Below are 15,874 nucleotides of genomic sequence, written 5' to 3'. Positions count from 1 at the left end.
ACTGTTGCGGTATGCTGCGCTGCTGCTGATGCTGCTGCCCTACGGTCCTTTTTCCTTGGAATGTTCTCTGTAAGGGATGGCTTTGCGGGGCCAGTCTGGGTGGTGAGGTGGTGATGGTCACGATAGTAGCCATGACTAATTGTTATTATTAATCTGGATGCATGAGCGGACGATTGGAACTTGATTGTCTTAGACGAGACTGGTCTCTATCGGTGTGACTAAAGGGTTATTATTACCTGACTGAGGGAGTCTTGGGTTGATGCCTTACGGGAGACTCACCTACTCAGTCTACTATACTTTGTACTTACTGAATGGTACAAACCAACGACGCCAACTTCGGCGGGATTGCATGGCATTTGTCCAGTTGAACTTAGACTGGGGTGTGGGCTAGTATCACGCCAGAGTTATGGGTCTACTTCACTGAATATTATATTATATTGTGTTGAGAATGATTGATTCAATCCTAGTGTACTAGTAGCATAGGATCATGCACTCATAGTACTAACTAAGTGTCTGATAATGCCGCTTTTACACCCAGAATCAGGAACTAAATCCCAGTCCCTGAGCGCCAAAACGAATCACAATCCCTCAATCTGAAGAAGGTTTGCAGTGGCCACCCTGCCAGTAACCTTAATGACTACAATAAGACTGACATCACCATTGTGGTTCGTGATGGTCGTTCCAGACTTGGCGACCAGGCCGCAGCGTTTTAGACATGACGTAACGAGAGGATGATGGACCGGTTGGTTCCGTGGTTGGAATACGATTTACAAGTACCGTACCCAGTAAGTACAGGTGAGTATGGTCTGGCCTTGGCGTAGGGCTGGAAGGCTCCCAGGCTGAACGTGTTATAGAGGTAAAGATACGTATGGTAATTACAATACACCACAGCCACCCCCAAGCCACACTGGGAATCTCTCGTTCATCCCGCAATCCATTGGGCATCTCCGGTTCGATTCAGCCCTGCGACAACGCTCTCTCTTCCTTCGCCATTGCTGTCATCGACTGATTTACCAACTCTACTCCACTGCGATCTAGCTTCACTGTACTCTATCAGTGTAGTTCGTTTAGTTTCGTCCCCTTCGATACCCCTGCGATTCCAGATCCCTCCGCCCTCACCGACTGATTCGCTTCCGCCTGGGGCATTGTAACCACCATTCGCCATCATGTCTTGGGCAGGTGCGCACATTTCCAGACCTCCCCCACCTTGTTTCTACTGCGGAGATACTGACATGTGATTTATCACGGTGCAGGGTTCAAGAAGAATGTCAACCGCGCCACGACGCAGGTGATGATGAAAGCGGGTTTGTTACCCCCCTGCCACCACTCCCTCCCACCCCCACTTCCTGCGCCGCAGTATCTGTGGCACTTGTTCTATCGCCCTGCGGCGGAATGCAATACCTTGTGGTAATAATGGGTGATTGACGATTGGATGGACAGGACATGTGGAACGAACCAATGATCGCGACTATGAGATTGAAGAGCGGTACGGTACCTATCATTCACAACGGGAATCTGAGCACCGGGACTGATAGGTGTGTTAGGCGGTATCGGACTATGGAGGCTGCGGCCAATCGTCTGCAAAAAGAAGCCAAGGGATATCTGGACTCTCTGCGTGGTATGTTATTGATGCTGATGGGGATTCTGGGTGAGAAGAGGGGCTGACTCGGTGCAGCGATGACGGCTTCGCAGATGCGCATCGCGGAGACGATAGATGCGTTTTACGGCGATGCGGGTACCAAGGATGGCGTGAGCAGGAGCTATAAGCAGGCTGTGGAGGATCTTGATACCGAGACGATCAAGGCGTTGGATGGGCCGTACAGGTATGATTCTACAAGATGGGGGGTTGAGTGCACAACAGCTGATTTACCTGGATAGAACAACCGTCCTCGAACCGATATCCCGCTTTTGCGCCTACTTCCCCGACATCAACGAGTGCATCAAGAAACGCAACCACAAACTCCTCGACTACGACGCCATGCGCGCCAAGGTGAAGAAGCTCGTCGAGAAGCCCGACAAGGACGCCACCAAGCTGCCCCGAACCGAGCGCGAGACCGAAATCGCCAAGCAGGCCTACGAGCAGTTGAACGAGCAGCTCTTCACCGAGCTTCCCCAGCTGATCGACCTCCGCGTGCCCTACCTCGACCCCAGCTTCGAGGCGCTCGTCAAGATCCAGCTGCGGTTCTGCGCCGAGGCGTACTCGCGCATGGCCCAGGTGCAGCAGTACCTCGATGCGGAGACGAGAGATCAGTACGCGCGGGGAGACCTCGATAATCGGGTTGAGGAGGTGTTGCAGGAGATTCGGGATCTGAGCATAGCTGGGACTGTTTAGTTGGCGTCTTTGTTCTTTTATCGATCTTTTTGTGCGATCTGCACTTGGGGGTGTTTGATTTATTCTTTTTATTCTCTTTATCTTGCCAAAGACGGTTTTCTTGTTCGTTTTTATACTGATATTACTTTCTTTTCACCCGTTGTATTCGATGATAGCTTTGTTTGCGATGATAGCATATTATTTTTCTGATGACCGTGGTTAGTTATAACTTATACTACTCCATCCTAACCTGGCTACACACGATGTGACAAGGACTTTTCCAGGGCGACAAATCATGATAATCTAACTCGATATGTGGTTCCAAAACTAAATGGGTATCTCTAAGCACTTCTATACTATGTAATCATACAAGCATGTCTTCAACAAAAAAAAGCAAGTCGGAGCGGGAGAAAGAAAGGAAGAAAATCACTTAGAATCCCCCCTCCCAATAAAACTCATCCGCCAAAACATCCACAACCTGCCCCGCCGCCCCCCTAACAGCGGCAACCTCCTTGGGACTCATCTCCGTCAACACATACTTAGCAACGTCTCCCCGCCCCCTCGTCTCCGGCCGTCCAATGCCGACCCCAATGCGCAAGACGGACAGCTCTCCATGCGCCGCCGTCGCATCGGCCCGCGCGGGGTATAGGCCCTTTCCGCGCAGAGACTCGAATACGCTGATTAGGCCGCGGTGGCCGCGCAGACTGGCTTGGTCGGGGCCGCCGCGTTTGACGCGCACTTTGCCGAGGGGGGACTCGAGCTCGTCGTGCAGGATTATGAGTGTGGGAGGGAGGTGTTTGAGGGTGCTTGGGTCTGTGCCGCGGCGGTGCCATTCTGGGTGGGTTGTTTTGGGAGCGCTATCGCTGGTGGTGGTAGTTGTGGTGGTGGGGGTGGGGGTGGATGTAGGATCCCGTATATAACCCGGTCGAACGATCCGCTCGAAGATGTCTGTTTGTGTCGTTGAGAGCCAATTCGTAAGTTGTCGGATGAGTTTCGGGCCGGACTCGTTCATGTAGGATGGGCTGAGGTAGGTTTTGTAGAAGAGGGGTCCTGAGGACGGTTGGTGTTGCGAGGAGGTTAGCGGCATGCGCACGGCGAGGAGGGGCGTCAGCGCATCGAGGAGGATGTGCCCGGCGCTGTGCCGGGTTGAGCGGTAGGGTCGGGGGTTGCCGATGGAGGCGATGAAGAGGATGCGGCGGGGGGTTTTGAGTGCCATTGGGTTTTTCTCTTCAGTTGTCTGTAGTATGTGCGTATGTTGGTGATGTATGTGTGTATGGTGTATGTGTATGTGTATAATATTGGTAGTATAGTAGGTAGGTAGGTAGAGAGATTGAAGCTCAACTTTTTTTGTTCCTGATTCGTGAGGCGCATGGCCGTTGCTCGATCGGGTTAGATCCGCCCAAACGGGTTTAGTCTGTGTTTGTTTGTTCTCGGAGTATATCTCGTATAGTTTGAAGTTAGAGTCAAGAGTCTCTGATCCATCTGTCGAACTCAGCCAACCACCCGGCACATCGTGTCATTCTCTACTGGATTGAGTTCGTCGGAATGGCATGATACCTTAACCAGTGGCGAAATTGCTCAGTATCGGTGACTATTCTGATTGAACAAACCAGGACCGTGCATGACTCGACGGTGGGCGACAGGCTATGGAGCCTGTTTCATGATTCGTGCATCGGCCGAGCATCCCGGCAACCTGGATGCAGGATGGACCAGAAGGCCACCTCGCTTAGATCGCCTAGGTCCCCTGTTTCAGGCTGGAGGGTGAACAATCCGTATCATCTATCGTGGTTTGTACGGAGTTTACTGTCCAGGAAGCGGGAGATCGTCGATAATGGCGGGGCCGTCGACTGTTGACTCGGAGACCCTCGGTTCAAGGGTCATTTTAATTGACTCGCGTGGATCCAGACCCTGATCAACGAAGACAGATGACTTGAATAGCAGTCTTTGTAAAAGGCATGGAGTGGTGAGGATATAACCGATTCCCGCCGGGGACTTGTCGAGGTTGGGATAGTGTGATATGCACGATCTCCATTTTTCATTTCTCTCATGGGCCATTCATTCCCTCTGCGTCTCCATCGTGTCCTCCCCGACTCTCTCCCCGACTTCCAATCTTATCGACAGTGGAGTTCACGATATCTTGTATTCCAGCCCGTCGTCTGCGTCCCCTGTACGATCTTAACGAAACATCCATTTTAAACCATGGACGGGGGACAGTATAAATAATGGTACCGACCGACGTGTGCAACTGAAACAGCGCATGAACGCCATTCTCACCCCCCGTATCCATCGCCAACTCGACATGCAGCCGCCTGCAGCTCCATACTCCTCTGGGAAAGTGTCCCCCCTCCCCATCCCGGTTGCGCGGAAACTGCACGAGTGAGTTTCCGGTCCTCATGCCACGACGCCACGCTAATGACGCCTAGTTTCCCCTAGCCTATCATCGACCGGGATTTCTTCCCACGACCTGGTCTAGTCTGCGCCGCCCTGCTGGTTTGCAGCCCGGTCGGCGAAAATCCCAGTGTTACCCTGTCCCAAGGACCGGGGTTCGCTCTCTGGTTACTTTTGCCTTTTCTGAGACGGAACGCTTATACGGGTTTGGAATACGGTGTACGGAGTATGACGGTAGGTTTTCTACGGGAATCGGGAGAGAAACAAAAGGTCAGAATAAAAATGAAGTCAAAGAAAGGAAAACGCAAGTCTAGGGATAATGGAATAATGGCAATCTGTCAGCTCCTCCTTGTTAGACCGGCCGGTTGTTTCGCGGGTCTGTTCGATTACGGTCCGTCTCGTCCGTCCCTAGACTTGGTCTGTCTATCCACACTTCAGTCCACAATCAGTCCCCGATTGACAAATGGGCCGGACGATCGCAGAACGGTCCCTCCAGACTGGGTCCGCCATTGTGCTGGATGTGGTACCAGTGCGCTGTCCCGAACATCCTACCACTCTTATGGGTCCAAGGAGCTTGAGGGATTCATCCATCAGTTGGTCCTCGGTCCATCAGGCGCAAGCCTTCAAGCCTGAGAGAGCATTGTTGCTTCTAGCCTTCTAGGTTGTCGGCCCCGGCTTGGGCTAAAAACGAATTTTAAAACTGAAGTCAGATGAGAGTAAGAAAAAATGAATAAAAAATAAACAGGTTTTCCCCATTTGAGTTTGAACTGATCCGACCATACACACTAATTGCTGCTTCCAGACGCTAGATGCGACTCCCTAATTCCCAACAGTCTTTGCTCTGACCATACGCGTTTCTTCCGTTGCTGGAAGACTAGAGTCCAATTTAATCTTATTTTTCCCCTGGTCAATTCTATTATAATCACCTTGTCGCTCTCCTGCCCTTTTTATTCTCCCTCTCCCCAAACTACCCTGACCTTCCCCTCAAATCTCCGCCCCGAACCCCCTCCATCCATAGACACATTCTACCTTTCACATGAATACGGTAGCTACATGCAGTGCATGAAGCCAGTGTTATAGAGACCGGCTTCATTTCAACACCACCGCCTGCTTCCCCTCGACTTTCAATCCACCTATCGCCCTACGAACCACAGGCTCTGCCCTGACGGCCAAATCGCTAACTGTATAATCATTGAGAATCTTCTTGTCTTTTGGAGAGAGCCGCGATCCTTCGCCCCTTCGTTTTCACTGCAAGATCCAATCACCGCAGCACCTATCCGTGACGTCTGTCTTCCACCCCCGTGCCGTGTGATCGAACCCTTCGCGTTGCAGGCGTGAACGAGCCCCCGGCCATTCACGCCGGGCCGTCCTGGGACTGTGATCTCATTGATCTACATGCGCGGGGTTTCCCACGCTTTCCCACCTCATTCCCCGATTTCGTCATGTCATGGAGGAGACATCTATCCAGCTACCGAACCGGAGTTTCGTCCCGACACTGGAAGTGAACAACCGTATGAAGACCGACGAGCAGTCGTGGGCGAACGACGTCACCTCCGAGCCGGACTCGGACTCTGATGAAGACGTCTCAGGGTTAGTGCCCAAGTATCCATTGCTTGAGTAGACTTCAGTAGCTAATGGCCTCAGAAAATCTACAAAATCTTTCGAGGCGCAGAGTATCGAGTTCGTCATCGAAAACGACCGCCGATATTGTAACGAAACCTACTTCATGCCCAACGACGAGACCGAACAGACGCGCTTGAACATTGTACACCAGATCTATCTGATCCTGCTAGACGGCAAATTGACCACGGTGCCCCTCGTGAAGCATGCGCCTCGTATACTGGACATCGGGACCGGGACCGGCGACTGGGCCATCGAGATGAGCAGCATGCACCCCAGCGCCACCATCATCGCCTCGGATATCGGCGTCTTCGATAACGGCCTGGGCAATGTTGACGTCCCCAATATCTTCTTCCAGCTCGACGACGCCCAGGGTGAATGGACATACCACGAGCCATTCGACCTGATCCACCTCCGCGGACTATCCGGTGCATTCGCCAACTGGCAATCCGTCTACCAACAAGCCTTCCGACACCTGGGACCAGGAGGATACATCGAAATCGCCGACGCCGACCCCGCCGCAGACACCCTGAACTTCCCCCACTCAGGAGACTCCTACCTCCGCATCTTCGCCTCCGCCATGCGATCCGCAGCCGAGGCATCCGGCTACCGCCGCGACCTCAGCCACCTACGGTCCAGCGCCCTCACCGCAGCCGGATTCGCGGACGTCCGGGTCCAAGAGCGGACGATCCCCATCGGCCTGTGGCCCGACGATCCCCGCGAGAAAACCCTAGGCAAGATGGCCCTCATCGCAGTGATGGAGGGCCTCGAGGCCTACAGTCTGCGCCAGTTGACCGCCACGAAGAAGTGGACGGCCGACGCGGTCCGCGACCTCTGCGCGAAGGTCAGAGACGAGCTCATGACCGCCCACCGCGTGACCACCCGCGTCCACATCGTTACTGCGAGGAAGCCGTCTGCGCGCAAACAGGCTAAGGAGCGGAGGAAGAATGAGGTGATGCAGCGGTTGATGCAGTCTGCTGGGCAGGATTAGCTTGACAGCTATGGGTGCAACTGATGCGCTCGGGGTACTTGCAAGGCAAGTCAATCCACTGGTTGGGGGAAGAGCGGTATCCACACAGCATTGGGACCGACGTTTGATTGAGATGATTATGATATGACGATATATATATTATGTTTCTGTTTCGAATGTAATACATTTACACCGTACACTATATTCGGAACTAAGATGGTTGACTTGGTGTGTTGCAAGAAGAGCTAGATCATGGGCCTATAGCAAATAGGTATTCAAAAGCGTCAATGATCAAGAACTGGCCGATCCAGATATGTGCGAAAGATGGATAGCATGTGATAAGACAGCAATTCTTTTATTGGAGAACCAAACTCCGCCCAGAACCCTATATGACAGTGCAAAAAGACAGTGTAGATATATGAAATAAAGTAAAGAAAAGGTATCACAGTTGGAACAATGTACGCTTCTTCTCCATCCCTCCCTTCCACTCCCACTCCTGCCCACTCCCCCGCTGGATCCCCTTATCGACCCGGCGCAGCTTCAGCGTAAAGCGCGGTCCCAGCTCCTGCAAACCGGCCTTGAGGTTCTCCGCGCCCTTCATCTCCTTGCCGTCGGCGCCGACGACAGCCTTCTCGGTCTCGCGCTTCTCGCGGAAGATGTAGCGATGGCGGCGCACGAAGATGTAATCGCGCTGGTTGTGCAGCGTGACGACCTGGCGGCCCTCGATGTCGGGCTGCGGCGGGAACAGCGAGCGGAAGAGATGGGCCGTCAGCAGACCCAGCGGCGTGCGGAAGTTGTTGAGGATCAGCTCCGGCCAGTGCTCCGTGGGGTTTCCGTGCCCGGGGATCTTCTTCGCCGCGATCCAGTTGCTGATGGTGAAGTGGAAGGAGGGGCCCTGCGGCAGGTGGATGATTTCCAGCGCGGACGGCCGCTTCTGGTCCTCTTGCAGCACGGCCAGCGCGGTGTAGTTGCGGTTTGTGGCGAACTTGGCGATCTCCCGGATGGAGAACTCGTACGAGAACCGGTGCGCGCTGCGCTTGATGTACGTGCTGTTGGGGAAGAGGCCGGTGAGGGTCTGGGCTTCGTCGTGGAGGGTTCCGTGGCGGCCGGTCGTGACGAGGATCTTGGGCGTCGTGGGCGTCTCGCCGTTGAAGAGGGTCGGGAATTTGGCGGCGAGGGCTTCGGGCGCGAGGCTCAGGTTTGTGCTCCGTGTTGATTGCGAGGGGCTTGTGGCGCGCTCTGTGGCGGACCGCAGGGTTGACTTCCTTGGCTGCTTCGAGCGGCCGCGGTCGTTGTCCTCGTCGCTCCCCTCTCCCTCTTCGTCCTCGTCGTCGTCACTCGCCAACATACTGTCGTTGTCATCATCATCGTCGCTATCCTCCGACTCATCCGACTGCTCGCCCTTCTTCAGCGGGCGGTTCAGCTCGTCCTCCTCCTCCTGCTTCTGTCGCTTGATGCGCTCCACGTCAACGCTCAGTCCGAGTCCGTCGCCCTCGGCGTCGCTGCCGGCGCCGTCATCCCACACACGCTTCCGGTCCAGCGTCAGCGGGATATTCCGCCGTAGACGCTCCTCCCGCAGCCGGGGGTTCTTGGATTCCTCCTTCTTGACTGCATATCGGGCCTCGCGCCGCGTGACGTCCTTGTTCTTCTTGCGTTTGATGTGCAGGGCCTTGCGGCGGAGTTTGTTGCCGGGTTTGATGTCGGATTCGACGCTGGTGGGCGGTCTGCGCACGGTTTTTCTAGAGCCCATTGTGAATGTGTGGGTGGAATGTCAATATATGATCTTAGTATTGGTGGTGATCAGTATACAAAATTAAAGTAAAAAAAAAAAAAAGCGGCGGGCGGGGGAACGTTTGGCCGGTGACAGCCTGAAAAGTTAGGAATCTCCGGATTGTTCCTGAGTCGAGCAGAGCATCAATCAACCAACATCAGTTCAATCAACACGATCATTCCTCTTCTTCCTCTTCAATTGGGTCAATTGCTCTGGTCTGCTCTTCTACATGTCTTTATAGTCATCTCTCGGTCTTGAGTGCCCTCCCCTCTCTTCTATCTCTGTATCATACTGTATTATAACCCTTCTCTTGCCCTTGGTTAGCGGTGTCTCGCCGCTCACGTGGGAGTGGATGACTCAATTGCCTGTTTCGGTTCTACTGCGACGATTTCCTTTTCTTGTGCCCCGCCTTCACTTAAATCCTTGTCGCATTTCCCCCTCTGTCAACACTTTCCCCTCCACCACCACCACTGCTGCTCGATCCTCCCGTGCCTTCTCCGTCTCGCCCGCTTTCGCTGCTGCTCAAGTTTCCAAAAAGAAAAAGAATTCCACCATGGCCACCGTCACCACCAAGACCGGTCAGGTCGTGGACCGCGGGGTCTTGGACTCGATGCTCCGTCGCCGACTCTTCTACACCCCCGCCTTTGAGATCTACGGCGGTGTCTCCGGTCTCTACGATTACGGTCCCCCCGGTTGCGCCGTCCAGAACAACATCGTCGACCTGTGGCGGAAACATTTCGTGCTGGAGGAGGACATGATGGAGGTCGACTGCACCATGTTGACCCCCGACGAGGTCCTGCGCACCAGTGGCCACGTGGAGAAGTTCGCCGATTGGATGTGCAAGGACCCCAAGACCGGCGAGATCTTCCGCGCGGACCACCTGGTGGAGGAGGTGCTGGAGAACCGCCTCAAGGGCGACAAGGAGGCCCGTGGCCAGAAGGTCGTGGTGGACGAGGAGAAGGAGGCCAAGAAGAAGAAGAAGTCCAAGGAGACCAAGGCCATCAAGCTGGATGACGCCGTCGTTAAGGAGTACGAGGAGTGTCTGGCCCAGATCGACAACTACGGTGGTCCCGAGCTGGAGCAGATCATCGCCAAGTACGACATCCGCAACCCCCAGACCGACGGCAACGTCCTGCCGCCCGTCGCCTTCAACCTGATGTTCCAGACCGGCATCGGCCCCAGCGGCAACCTCGCGGGCTACCTGCGGCCCGAGACCGCCCAGGGCCAGTTTCTGAACTTCCAGAAGCTGCTGGACTTCAACCAGCAGTCCATGCCCTTCGCGTCCGCCTCGATTGGCAAGTCGTTCCGGAATGAGATTTCCCCGCGCGCGGGTCTCCTGCGTGTGCGCGAGTTCCTCATGGCCGAGATCGAGCACTACGTCGACCCCGAGGCCGGCAAGAAGCACGCGCGCTTCGAGGAGATCAAGGACATTGAGATGTCCCTGCTGGCTCGCGACGTGCAGCTGTCCGGCAGCACCCAGGTCACCAAGATGACCATCGGCAAGGCTGTCGAGACTGGTCTGGTCGACAACGAGACCCTGGGTTACTTCATCGCCCGCATCCAGCTGTTCCTGCTCAAGCTCGGCGTGGACCCCAACCGCCTGCGGTTCCGCCAGCACATGGCCAACGAGATGGCGCACTACGCGGCCGACTGCTGGGACGCCGAGCTGCACACCAGCTACGGCTGGATCGAGTGCGTGGGCTGCGCCGACCGCAGCGCCTACGACCTGACGGTGCACAAGAACAAGACCGGCGCCCCGCTGGTCGTGCGCGAGCCCCGCGCCGAGCCCCTCAAGGTCGAGGAGTGGCAGGTCGATCTGGACAAGAAGAAGTTCGGCCCCCGGTTCAAGAAGGACGGCAAGACCGTCGCCGCCGCCGTCGAGGCGCTGTCCCAGGAGTTCCGGGAGAAGCTGGCCCTGGATCTGGACCAGCAGGGCAAGATCGAGGTGGACGTCGAGGGTGTCGGCTCCGGCAAGGTCGAGCTGGACAAGGAGCTCATCAAGATCGAGAAGCGCACCCGCGTCGAGAACGTGCGCGAGTACACTCCCAACGTGATCGAGCCGTCCTTCGGTATCGGCCGTATCCTGTACAGCTTGATGGAGCACGCCTACTGGTCCCGTGAGGGAGATGAGGCTCGTGGAGTAAGTACCCTGTCTGCGTCTCTGTCCGGTCCGTGAGACTAATCGATCATCTTTCTAGGTTCTGTCCTTCCCCCCCGTGATCGCGCCCACCAAGGTGCTGATCGTTCCCCTGTCTTCGCACGCCTCTTTCCGCCCGCTGTTGCAGCGCCTGATGACGAAGCTGCGTCGCATGGGTGTGTCGAACCGCGTGGATGACTCGTCGGCCAGTATCGGCAAGCGGTACTCCCGTAACGACGAGCTGGGCACGCCCTTCGGCGTCACGGTCGACTTCCAGTCGGTCAAGGACAACTCGTATACTCTGCGCGACCGCGACTCGACGAAGCAAGTCCGTGCTAGCGAGGATGAGATCACCCAGGCCATCAAGTCGCTCGTGGACGGCGACGAGACATGGGAGGATATCCGCCAGCGCCTGCCCGAGTTCACGGGACAGGAGGTCGATTAGATGGGGATAGAGATGGTCCGAAGATAGTTATTCCCTAGACGTTCAGATTATTCCCCAGCTATAAATATGATTTTGGGGGCAGGTGTATAAAAAGCAATTCGCAATCCTTAATTCCCCATCGACTGCCGTGTATAATGTAAGAGTCGACGCCAAGAAATCCGGGGCGGAAAGACGGAATCTCCAGTTGTCCTCTCAATTCACTAATAACCACCTTCATCGTCCGCCTTCTCCGACGATCTGTTCTCTTCCCCACCTCTCCTCCTCTTGATTGAACCCTCTTCATCCTCTCGCCCCCTCTGGTGGATGCTTCGCGCGCCCTCTCCACTATGGCTCCCCGCGTTCCCTCGTCCAAGCTGACGCTCTCGTGTCCCCTCTTCGCCGCCGACTTCGACCCGCGCAATCCGGGTTTCCTCCTGGTTGCTGGCGGAGGCGGCGAAGGGCGCAGTGGGGTGGGTAACAAAATTGTACGTGACTTTCTTTCTTTATACATGGCTACTTAGCAAGAAGAAACGAAAATAAAGCCAGAAAAAAAAAACCAGACAAATGGAAAAAAAAAAAACATCCGTAAGCTGACACGGCACGCACGTCATCCCCACAGGCCCTCCTCAACACCTCCAAACGTAACGAAATCTCCGAAATCGTCGATATCGAATTGTCGCGCGATGAGGACTCGGTGACCTCGCTGGCCGTGGCGCATGCAGCCGACGACTCCCTCGTCGCCCTGGCCGGCATCAACAGCTCCGTCGTTGAACAGAAGCGCGGCAACAATCAGCACCTGCGATCGTTCAAGATCGACTATCCCCCTCGGAAATCGGCCCTGGCCGAGTCCCCGGAGAAGAAAAAGAAGAAGAAGAAGTCCCCTGCGCGGGAAAAGCCTGCTGGTACGACGACGCCTCTCTCCCGCGAGTCCCTCTTCCGAACTACCAAGTCCGGCGGCAACGGCGACACCTACCAGCGGATAACACGGCTGTCGCCGTGGAAGGGGACCGAGTCGCCCCGGGTCGCGGCGATCGCGACGGGCCTCGCGCCATCGGGTGAGATTGTCTTCTTCGACGCCTCGTCCTCGACCCCCGCCTCCGCGGACGTGATCGGGCGCATCCGTCTGGACAACGACGAGGAGGCCGAGGACGTGGATATCATCGAGTCGGAGGAGCAGCCGGGCCGGTTCCTGGTGGCATACACCAACGGGCGCGACGTGTCCCTCTGTCGCATCTCCTCCAATACCCGGTCGAACGCTGCCCCCGATGTGCAGACCGTGTACACGATCCCTCGCCCCGAAGGAGCCGCCGCCCGCAGCAGGCCCAAGTTCCGCGCTCTGCGCTTCCTGTCGCCGACTGCGCTGCTGCTGCTCCAGAACTCCCCCGACCGCACCGGCTGCGAGCTCATCCTGCTCGACCTGGGACCAGCCGCGACACCGAACAGCAAGGACCCCAAACCCCCCACCGCGGCAGCCACCATCGTCCGACGCAAGAAGCTCCGCAGCACGATGAAGATCGGCCTAGGCATGGACGTCTGCACCCTCGGCAAAGACCTCGACAACCGGCAGCAGACGATCGTCGCCGTAACCGGCAGCGACCAGTCTATCGAAGTCATCACGCTCGAGTCAGACCCTCGCAGCTGGCGCCAAACCAGCGGGTTCGACAAGTTCCGCGTCTACACCACCCTCCGCGACGTGCACCCCTTCTCCGTGACAAAAACCTGCTTCTCGCACTTCACGCCGCCCGCCCACCCCATCTCCCCCGAGACGCCCCCACAGTCCGTCAAGCTAGCCTCCGTCAGCATGGGCAACACCGTCGTCGTGCACACCTTCCCGCTGGCCCCCGTCCCAGCATCCAGCCGCACCCCGCGCTACGTGCTCTCCATCCCCGGCGAGTCCAGCGTCTGGTCCAGCTTCGCAGGCGCCTCCACCGCCCTCCTCTCCATCCTCATCGTCTGCTTCCTCGTCCAGGCCTTTGGCGAGATCCGTGGCGCCCTGCCTCCTCATTTGGGCGTCGCGGACTATCTCCCGCCGGATATTTACGACGCTGTCGTCATCCCTTACAAGACTTACTCGTCGACTTCGCTGCGACGTAGTTCGGATGACTCTTCATCTTCACCATCGTCATCTTCTTCTTCTTCTCCCCCACCAGCAATCCCAACCCTAAACCTCAACTCCTCCTCTTCCTCCTCCCCGCTCCAAAACATCATCCTCCAAGCCCGCGAGCACCAACAACAACAACAACAACAACAACAACAACAACAACAAGAGCAACAAGAAGATCAAGATCAAACCAAACCCCTCCTCTCCATAACCTGCAACCCCGAAACCAACAACCTTCTCATCGACCTCCTCTACCTCGTCCCCTCCCGAGCCCCACCCGACCAAATCAAGCACCTCTGGTCCGACCTCTCCGCCCAAGACCAATCCGTCTGGAAGAAGCAACTGGTTGACGGGGGACTTTTGTCGTCGTCGTCTTCTTTTTCTTCTTCTCCAACAGAAGCAGACAGTAAAGACACGGATGATGAGAATGAGAGCATAGATGCTCTGTTGCAGGGTGATGTGCTGTTCGGGGAGGTCTGCGCGGCGGAGGCGCGGGTTTGATAATGACTTTACATGTATTTCCTTTATTAATTATTTTACTTTGTTTCTCTATTTATTGGTTTGGTTCCTTGTTTTTGTCGGGTATGAGCTGGTTTGAACTGGTCTGGTTGGTTGGTTGATTATTGTTTGATCGATGGATATACATAAGTATCTCACACTAGGACTGCACTGAGCGGGTTAAACCATTGCTCTCTCTGATTCTACCTGATCAATCAATCAATCAATCAATCACCAGGTGTGGAATCATACAAACACCAGAGCAGGAAGGAAAAAGAAAAAAAAAAAAAAAAACAAAGAGAAGCCTGGAGAATGGTGTCTTTATTTGCTGTTCTATCACCTCCTTTCTCTCCCTGGTGTTCTAAACGAATCCATGTACGTTATTGACAATGATATCTTAGAAGCCTACTCATCTAATTACTTTCTATCTGGAACACAACCCAATGAGTCAAGGGTAAACATGCATGGTAATTAGTGGTCTATAATTTATTTCTCTGATAGAGTCGCTTGCTATAAACAAATTATGTGATCCCACCGAGAACTCATAACCCTGGAGTCTGTCCCCCAATCCGTACATACTAGTTGTTCCTCGCGGTCCTGTCCTTAGGACATGTACATCCAGGACCCCTGGGTCGACCGCATCGTGGAGCCATCAGCCCGGGTCGGTGGCCAGATGGGAAAAAAAGGGTGAAGAAGTGAAGAAGAAAAAAAAAAAAAAAAAAGGTGAACAAGAGAAGAAGAGCATAGCCACGCCATGAATCAGATCAGGAGTATCAGAGATCATCAAAACGAACCAAGTGGGAACGAACTCCCAAGAAGAGGGGGAAAAAACAAAAAAACGCCCAATCATCCACGCCAAGTCTGCCGACGAAGCTGTTTTGGGTTGGATATCATACGAGTGAAAAATCGAAGTGCAATCAATGCAGGTCGTCAGGAATAGCAAAATCAACCGGAGGCGGCGTAAATGGTACCCATATGTGCGTAAGGCCAGATCTGGTGTAAATCGTGCAGGGGGAGGGAAAATTGACTGTCCGATAGAAGAACAACGCGGAAAAGCAAATATTAGATCATCGAGATCATTGACTGTTCTTCTTCCAGCGGAGCAGTTCGGCCAGGCTTGCAAGGCTGCATCCCGACCGGAGGAACTCATGCGCCAGCAACTCGTCGGCCGTGGCTCGGCTGCGGACGTCGACACAGAGACAGACACTCAGGAAGGACTTGAGCTCCTTGCTCAGTTTCTCGGGCTTCTTCAACCGGGGCGTCCCGTTGGTGGCGATGAGGTACAACGCCTTGAGCGGCTCTTCGTTCAGGTACGGCGGTTCGGACTCGATCATCTCGATGGCCATGATACCTAAGGACCAGCAGTCGACCTTGGGGCCATACTCTTTCTGCTTCACGACCTCGGGAGCCATCCAGTATGGCGTACCCACCATGGTGGCGCGTTTGTTTTTCGACTCGGTTAGTTTGGCACAGAACCCGAAATCGGCTACAGATGGGTGGTCAGTCAAAATGCCATAGGATCGATCGTATCGACATGGTCAATAACAAAGAAAGAAAAAGAAACAACGTACTGATCTTCACGTGTCCCGCTCGGTCCAAGAGGACATTGTCACTCTTGATATCACGATGGATAATGTTCTGACTATGGAGGTGG

At 55.0% G+C, this 15,874-nt stretch overlaps 6 protein-coding genes across 6 annotated transcripts; 4 read left to right on the top strand and 2 right to left on the bottom strand.

The window, feature by feature from the left end:
* The first annotated feature begins 945 nt into the window (after positions 1-945).
* P168DRAFT_288849 (amphiphysin-like protein RVS161) lies at positions 946-2,619 on the top strand. The gene is made up of 6 exons (XM_024836884.1): positions 946-1,179; positions 1,254-1,304; positions 1,441-1,486; positions 1,545-1,618; positions 1,676-1,823; positions 1,879-2,619. The coding sequence occupies exons 1-6, from the start codon at positions 1,167-1,169 to the stop codon at positions 2,330-2,332; spliced, it is 786 nt and encodes a 261-aa protein (XP_024693983.1). The 5' UTR covers positions 946-1,166; the 3' UTR covers positions 2,333-2,619.
* Positions 2,620-2,741: 122 nt separating this feature from the next.
* P168DRAFT_303198 (aminoacyl-tRNA hydrolase) lies at positions 2,742-4,192 on the bottom strand (the record flags this gene model as incomplete). The annotated part of the gene is made up of 3 exons (XM_024838725.1): positions 2,742-3,548; positions 3,922-3,964; positions 4,116-4,192. The coding sequence occupies 3 exons, from the start codon at positions 4,190-4,192 to the stop codon at positions 2,742-2,744; spliced, it is 927 nt and encodes a 308-aa protein (XP_024693982.1).
* A 1,954-nt stretch (positions 4,193-6,146) lies between these two features.
* On the top strand, positions 6,147-7,310 carry P168DRAFT_280323 (class I SAM-dependent methyltransferase; the record flags this gene model as incomplete). The annotated part of the gene is made up of 2 exons (XM_024835861.1): positions 6,147-6,289; positions 6,344-7,310. The coding sequence occupies 2 exons, from the start codon at positions 6,147-6,149 to the stop codon at positions 7,308-7,310; spliced, it is 1,110 nt and encodes a 369-aa protein (XP_024693981.1).
* Positions 7,311-7,625: 315 nt separating this feature from the next.
* P168DRAFT_288846 (rRNA-binding ribosome biosynthesis protein RPF1) lies at positions 7,626-9,069 on the bottom strand. The gene has a single exon (XM_024836883.1). It carries the CDS (start codon positions 9,037-9,039, stop codon positions 7,732-7,734), a length of 1,308 nt encoding a protein of 435 aa, XP_024693980.1. The 5' UTR covers positions 9,040-9,069; the 3' UTR covers positions 7,626-7,731.
* A 544-nt stretch (positions 9,070-9,613) lies between these two features.
* On the top strand, positions 9,614-11,642 carry P168DRAFT_316912 (glycine--tRNA ligase; the record flags this gene model as incomplete). Its single annotated transcript, XM_024840060.1, has 2 exons — positions 9,614-11,200; positions 11,259-11,642. The coding sequence occupies 2 exons, from the start codon at positions 9,614-9,616 to the stop codon at positions 11,640-11,642; spliced, it is 1,971 nt and encodes a 656-aa protein (XP_024693979.1).
* A 230-nt stretch (positions 11,643-11,872) lies between these two features.
* On the top strand, positions 11,873-14,491 carry P168DRAFT_325745 (uncharacterized protein). The gene is made up of 2 exons (XM_024841047.1): positions 11,873-12,106; positions 12,241-14,491. Exons 1-2 carry the CDS (start codon positions 11,969-11,971, stop codon positions 14,221-14,223), a joined length of 2,121 nt encoding a protein of 706 aa, XP_024693978.1. The 5' UTR covers positions 11,873-11,968; the 3' UTR covers positions 14,224-14,491.
* The last annotated feature ends 1,383 nt before the right edge of the window (positions 14,492-15,874 follow it).

The sequence above is a fragment of the Aspergillus campestris genome (genome assembly GCF_002847485.1).
Source record: "Aspergillus campestris IBT 28561 chromosome Unknown P168scaffold_4, whole genome shotgun sequence".
In the NCBI taxonomy this organism is placed as follows: Eukaryota; Fungi; Ascomycota; class Eurotiomycetes; order Eurotiales; family Aspergillaceae; genus Aspergillus; species Aspergillus campestris.
Note: the sequence above shows the minus strand (reverse complement) of the source record. Positions and strands in the feature narration are given on the sequence as shown.

What these genes read in the sequence shown, in the direction of transcription:
- P168DRAFT_325745 (XM_024841047.1), top strand. Translation starts at nt 11,969, where the DNA reads ATGGCTCCCCGCGTTCCCTCGTCCAAGCTGACGCTCTCGTGTCCCCTC. An exon ending in GTGGGGTGGGTAACAAAATT is followed by an intron (nt 12,107 to 12,240) that starts GTACGTGACTTT and finishes TCATCCCCACAG; the next exon opens with GCCCTCCTCAACACCTCCAA.
- P168DRAFT_288846 (XM_024836883.1), bottom strand. Translation starts at nt 9,039, where the DNA reads ATGGGCTCTAGAAAAACCGTGCGCAGACCGCCCACCAGCGTCGAATCC.
- P168DRAFT_288849 (XM_024836884.1), top strand. An exon ending in ATATCTGGACTCTCTGCGTG is followed by an intron (nt 1,619 to 1,675) that starts GTATGTTATTGA and finishes GACTCGGTGCAG; the next exon opens with CGATGACGGCTTCGCAGATG. An exon ending in GCGTTGGATGGGCCGTACAG is followed by an intron (nt 1,824 to 1,878) that starts GTATGATTCTAC and finishes TTACCTGGATAG; the next exon opens with AACAACCGTCCTCGAACCGA.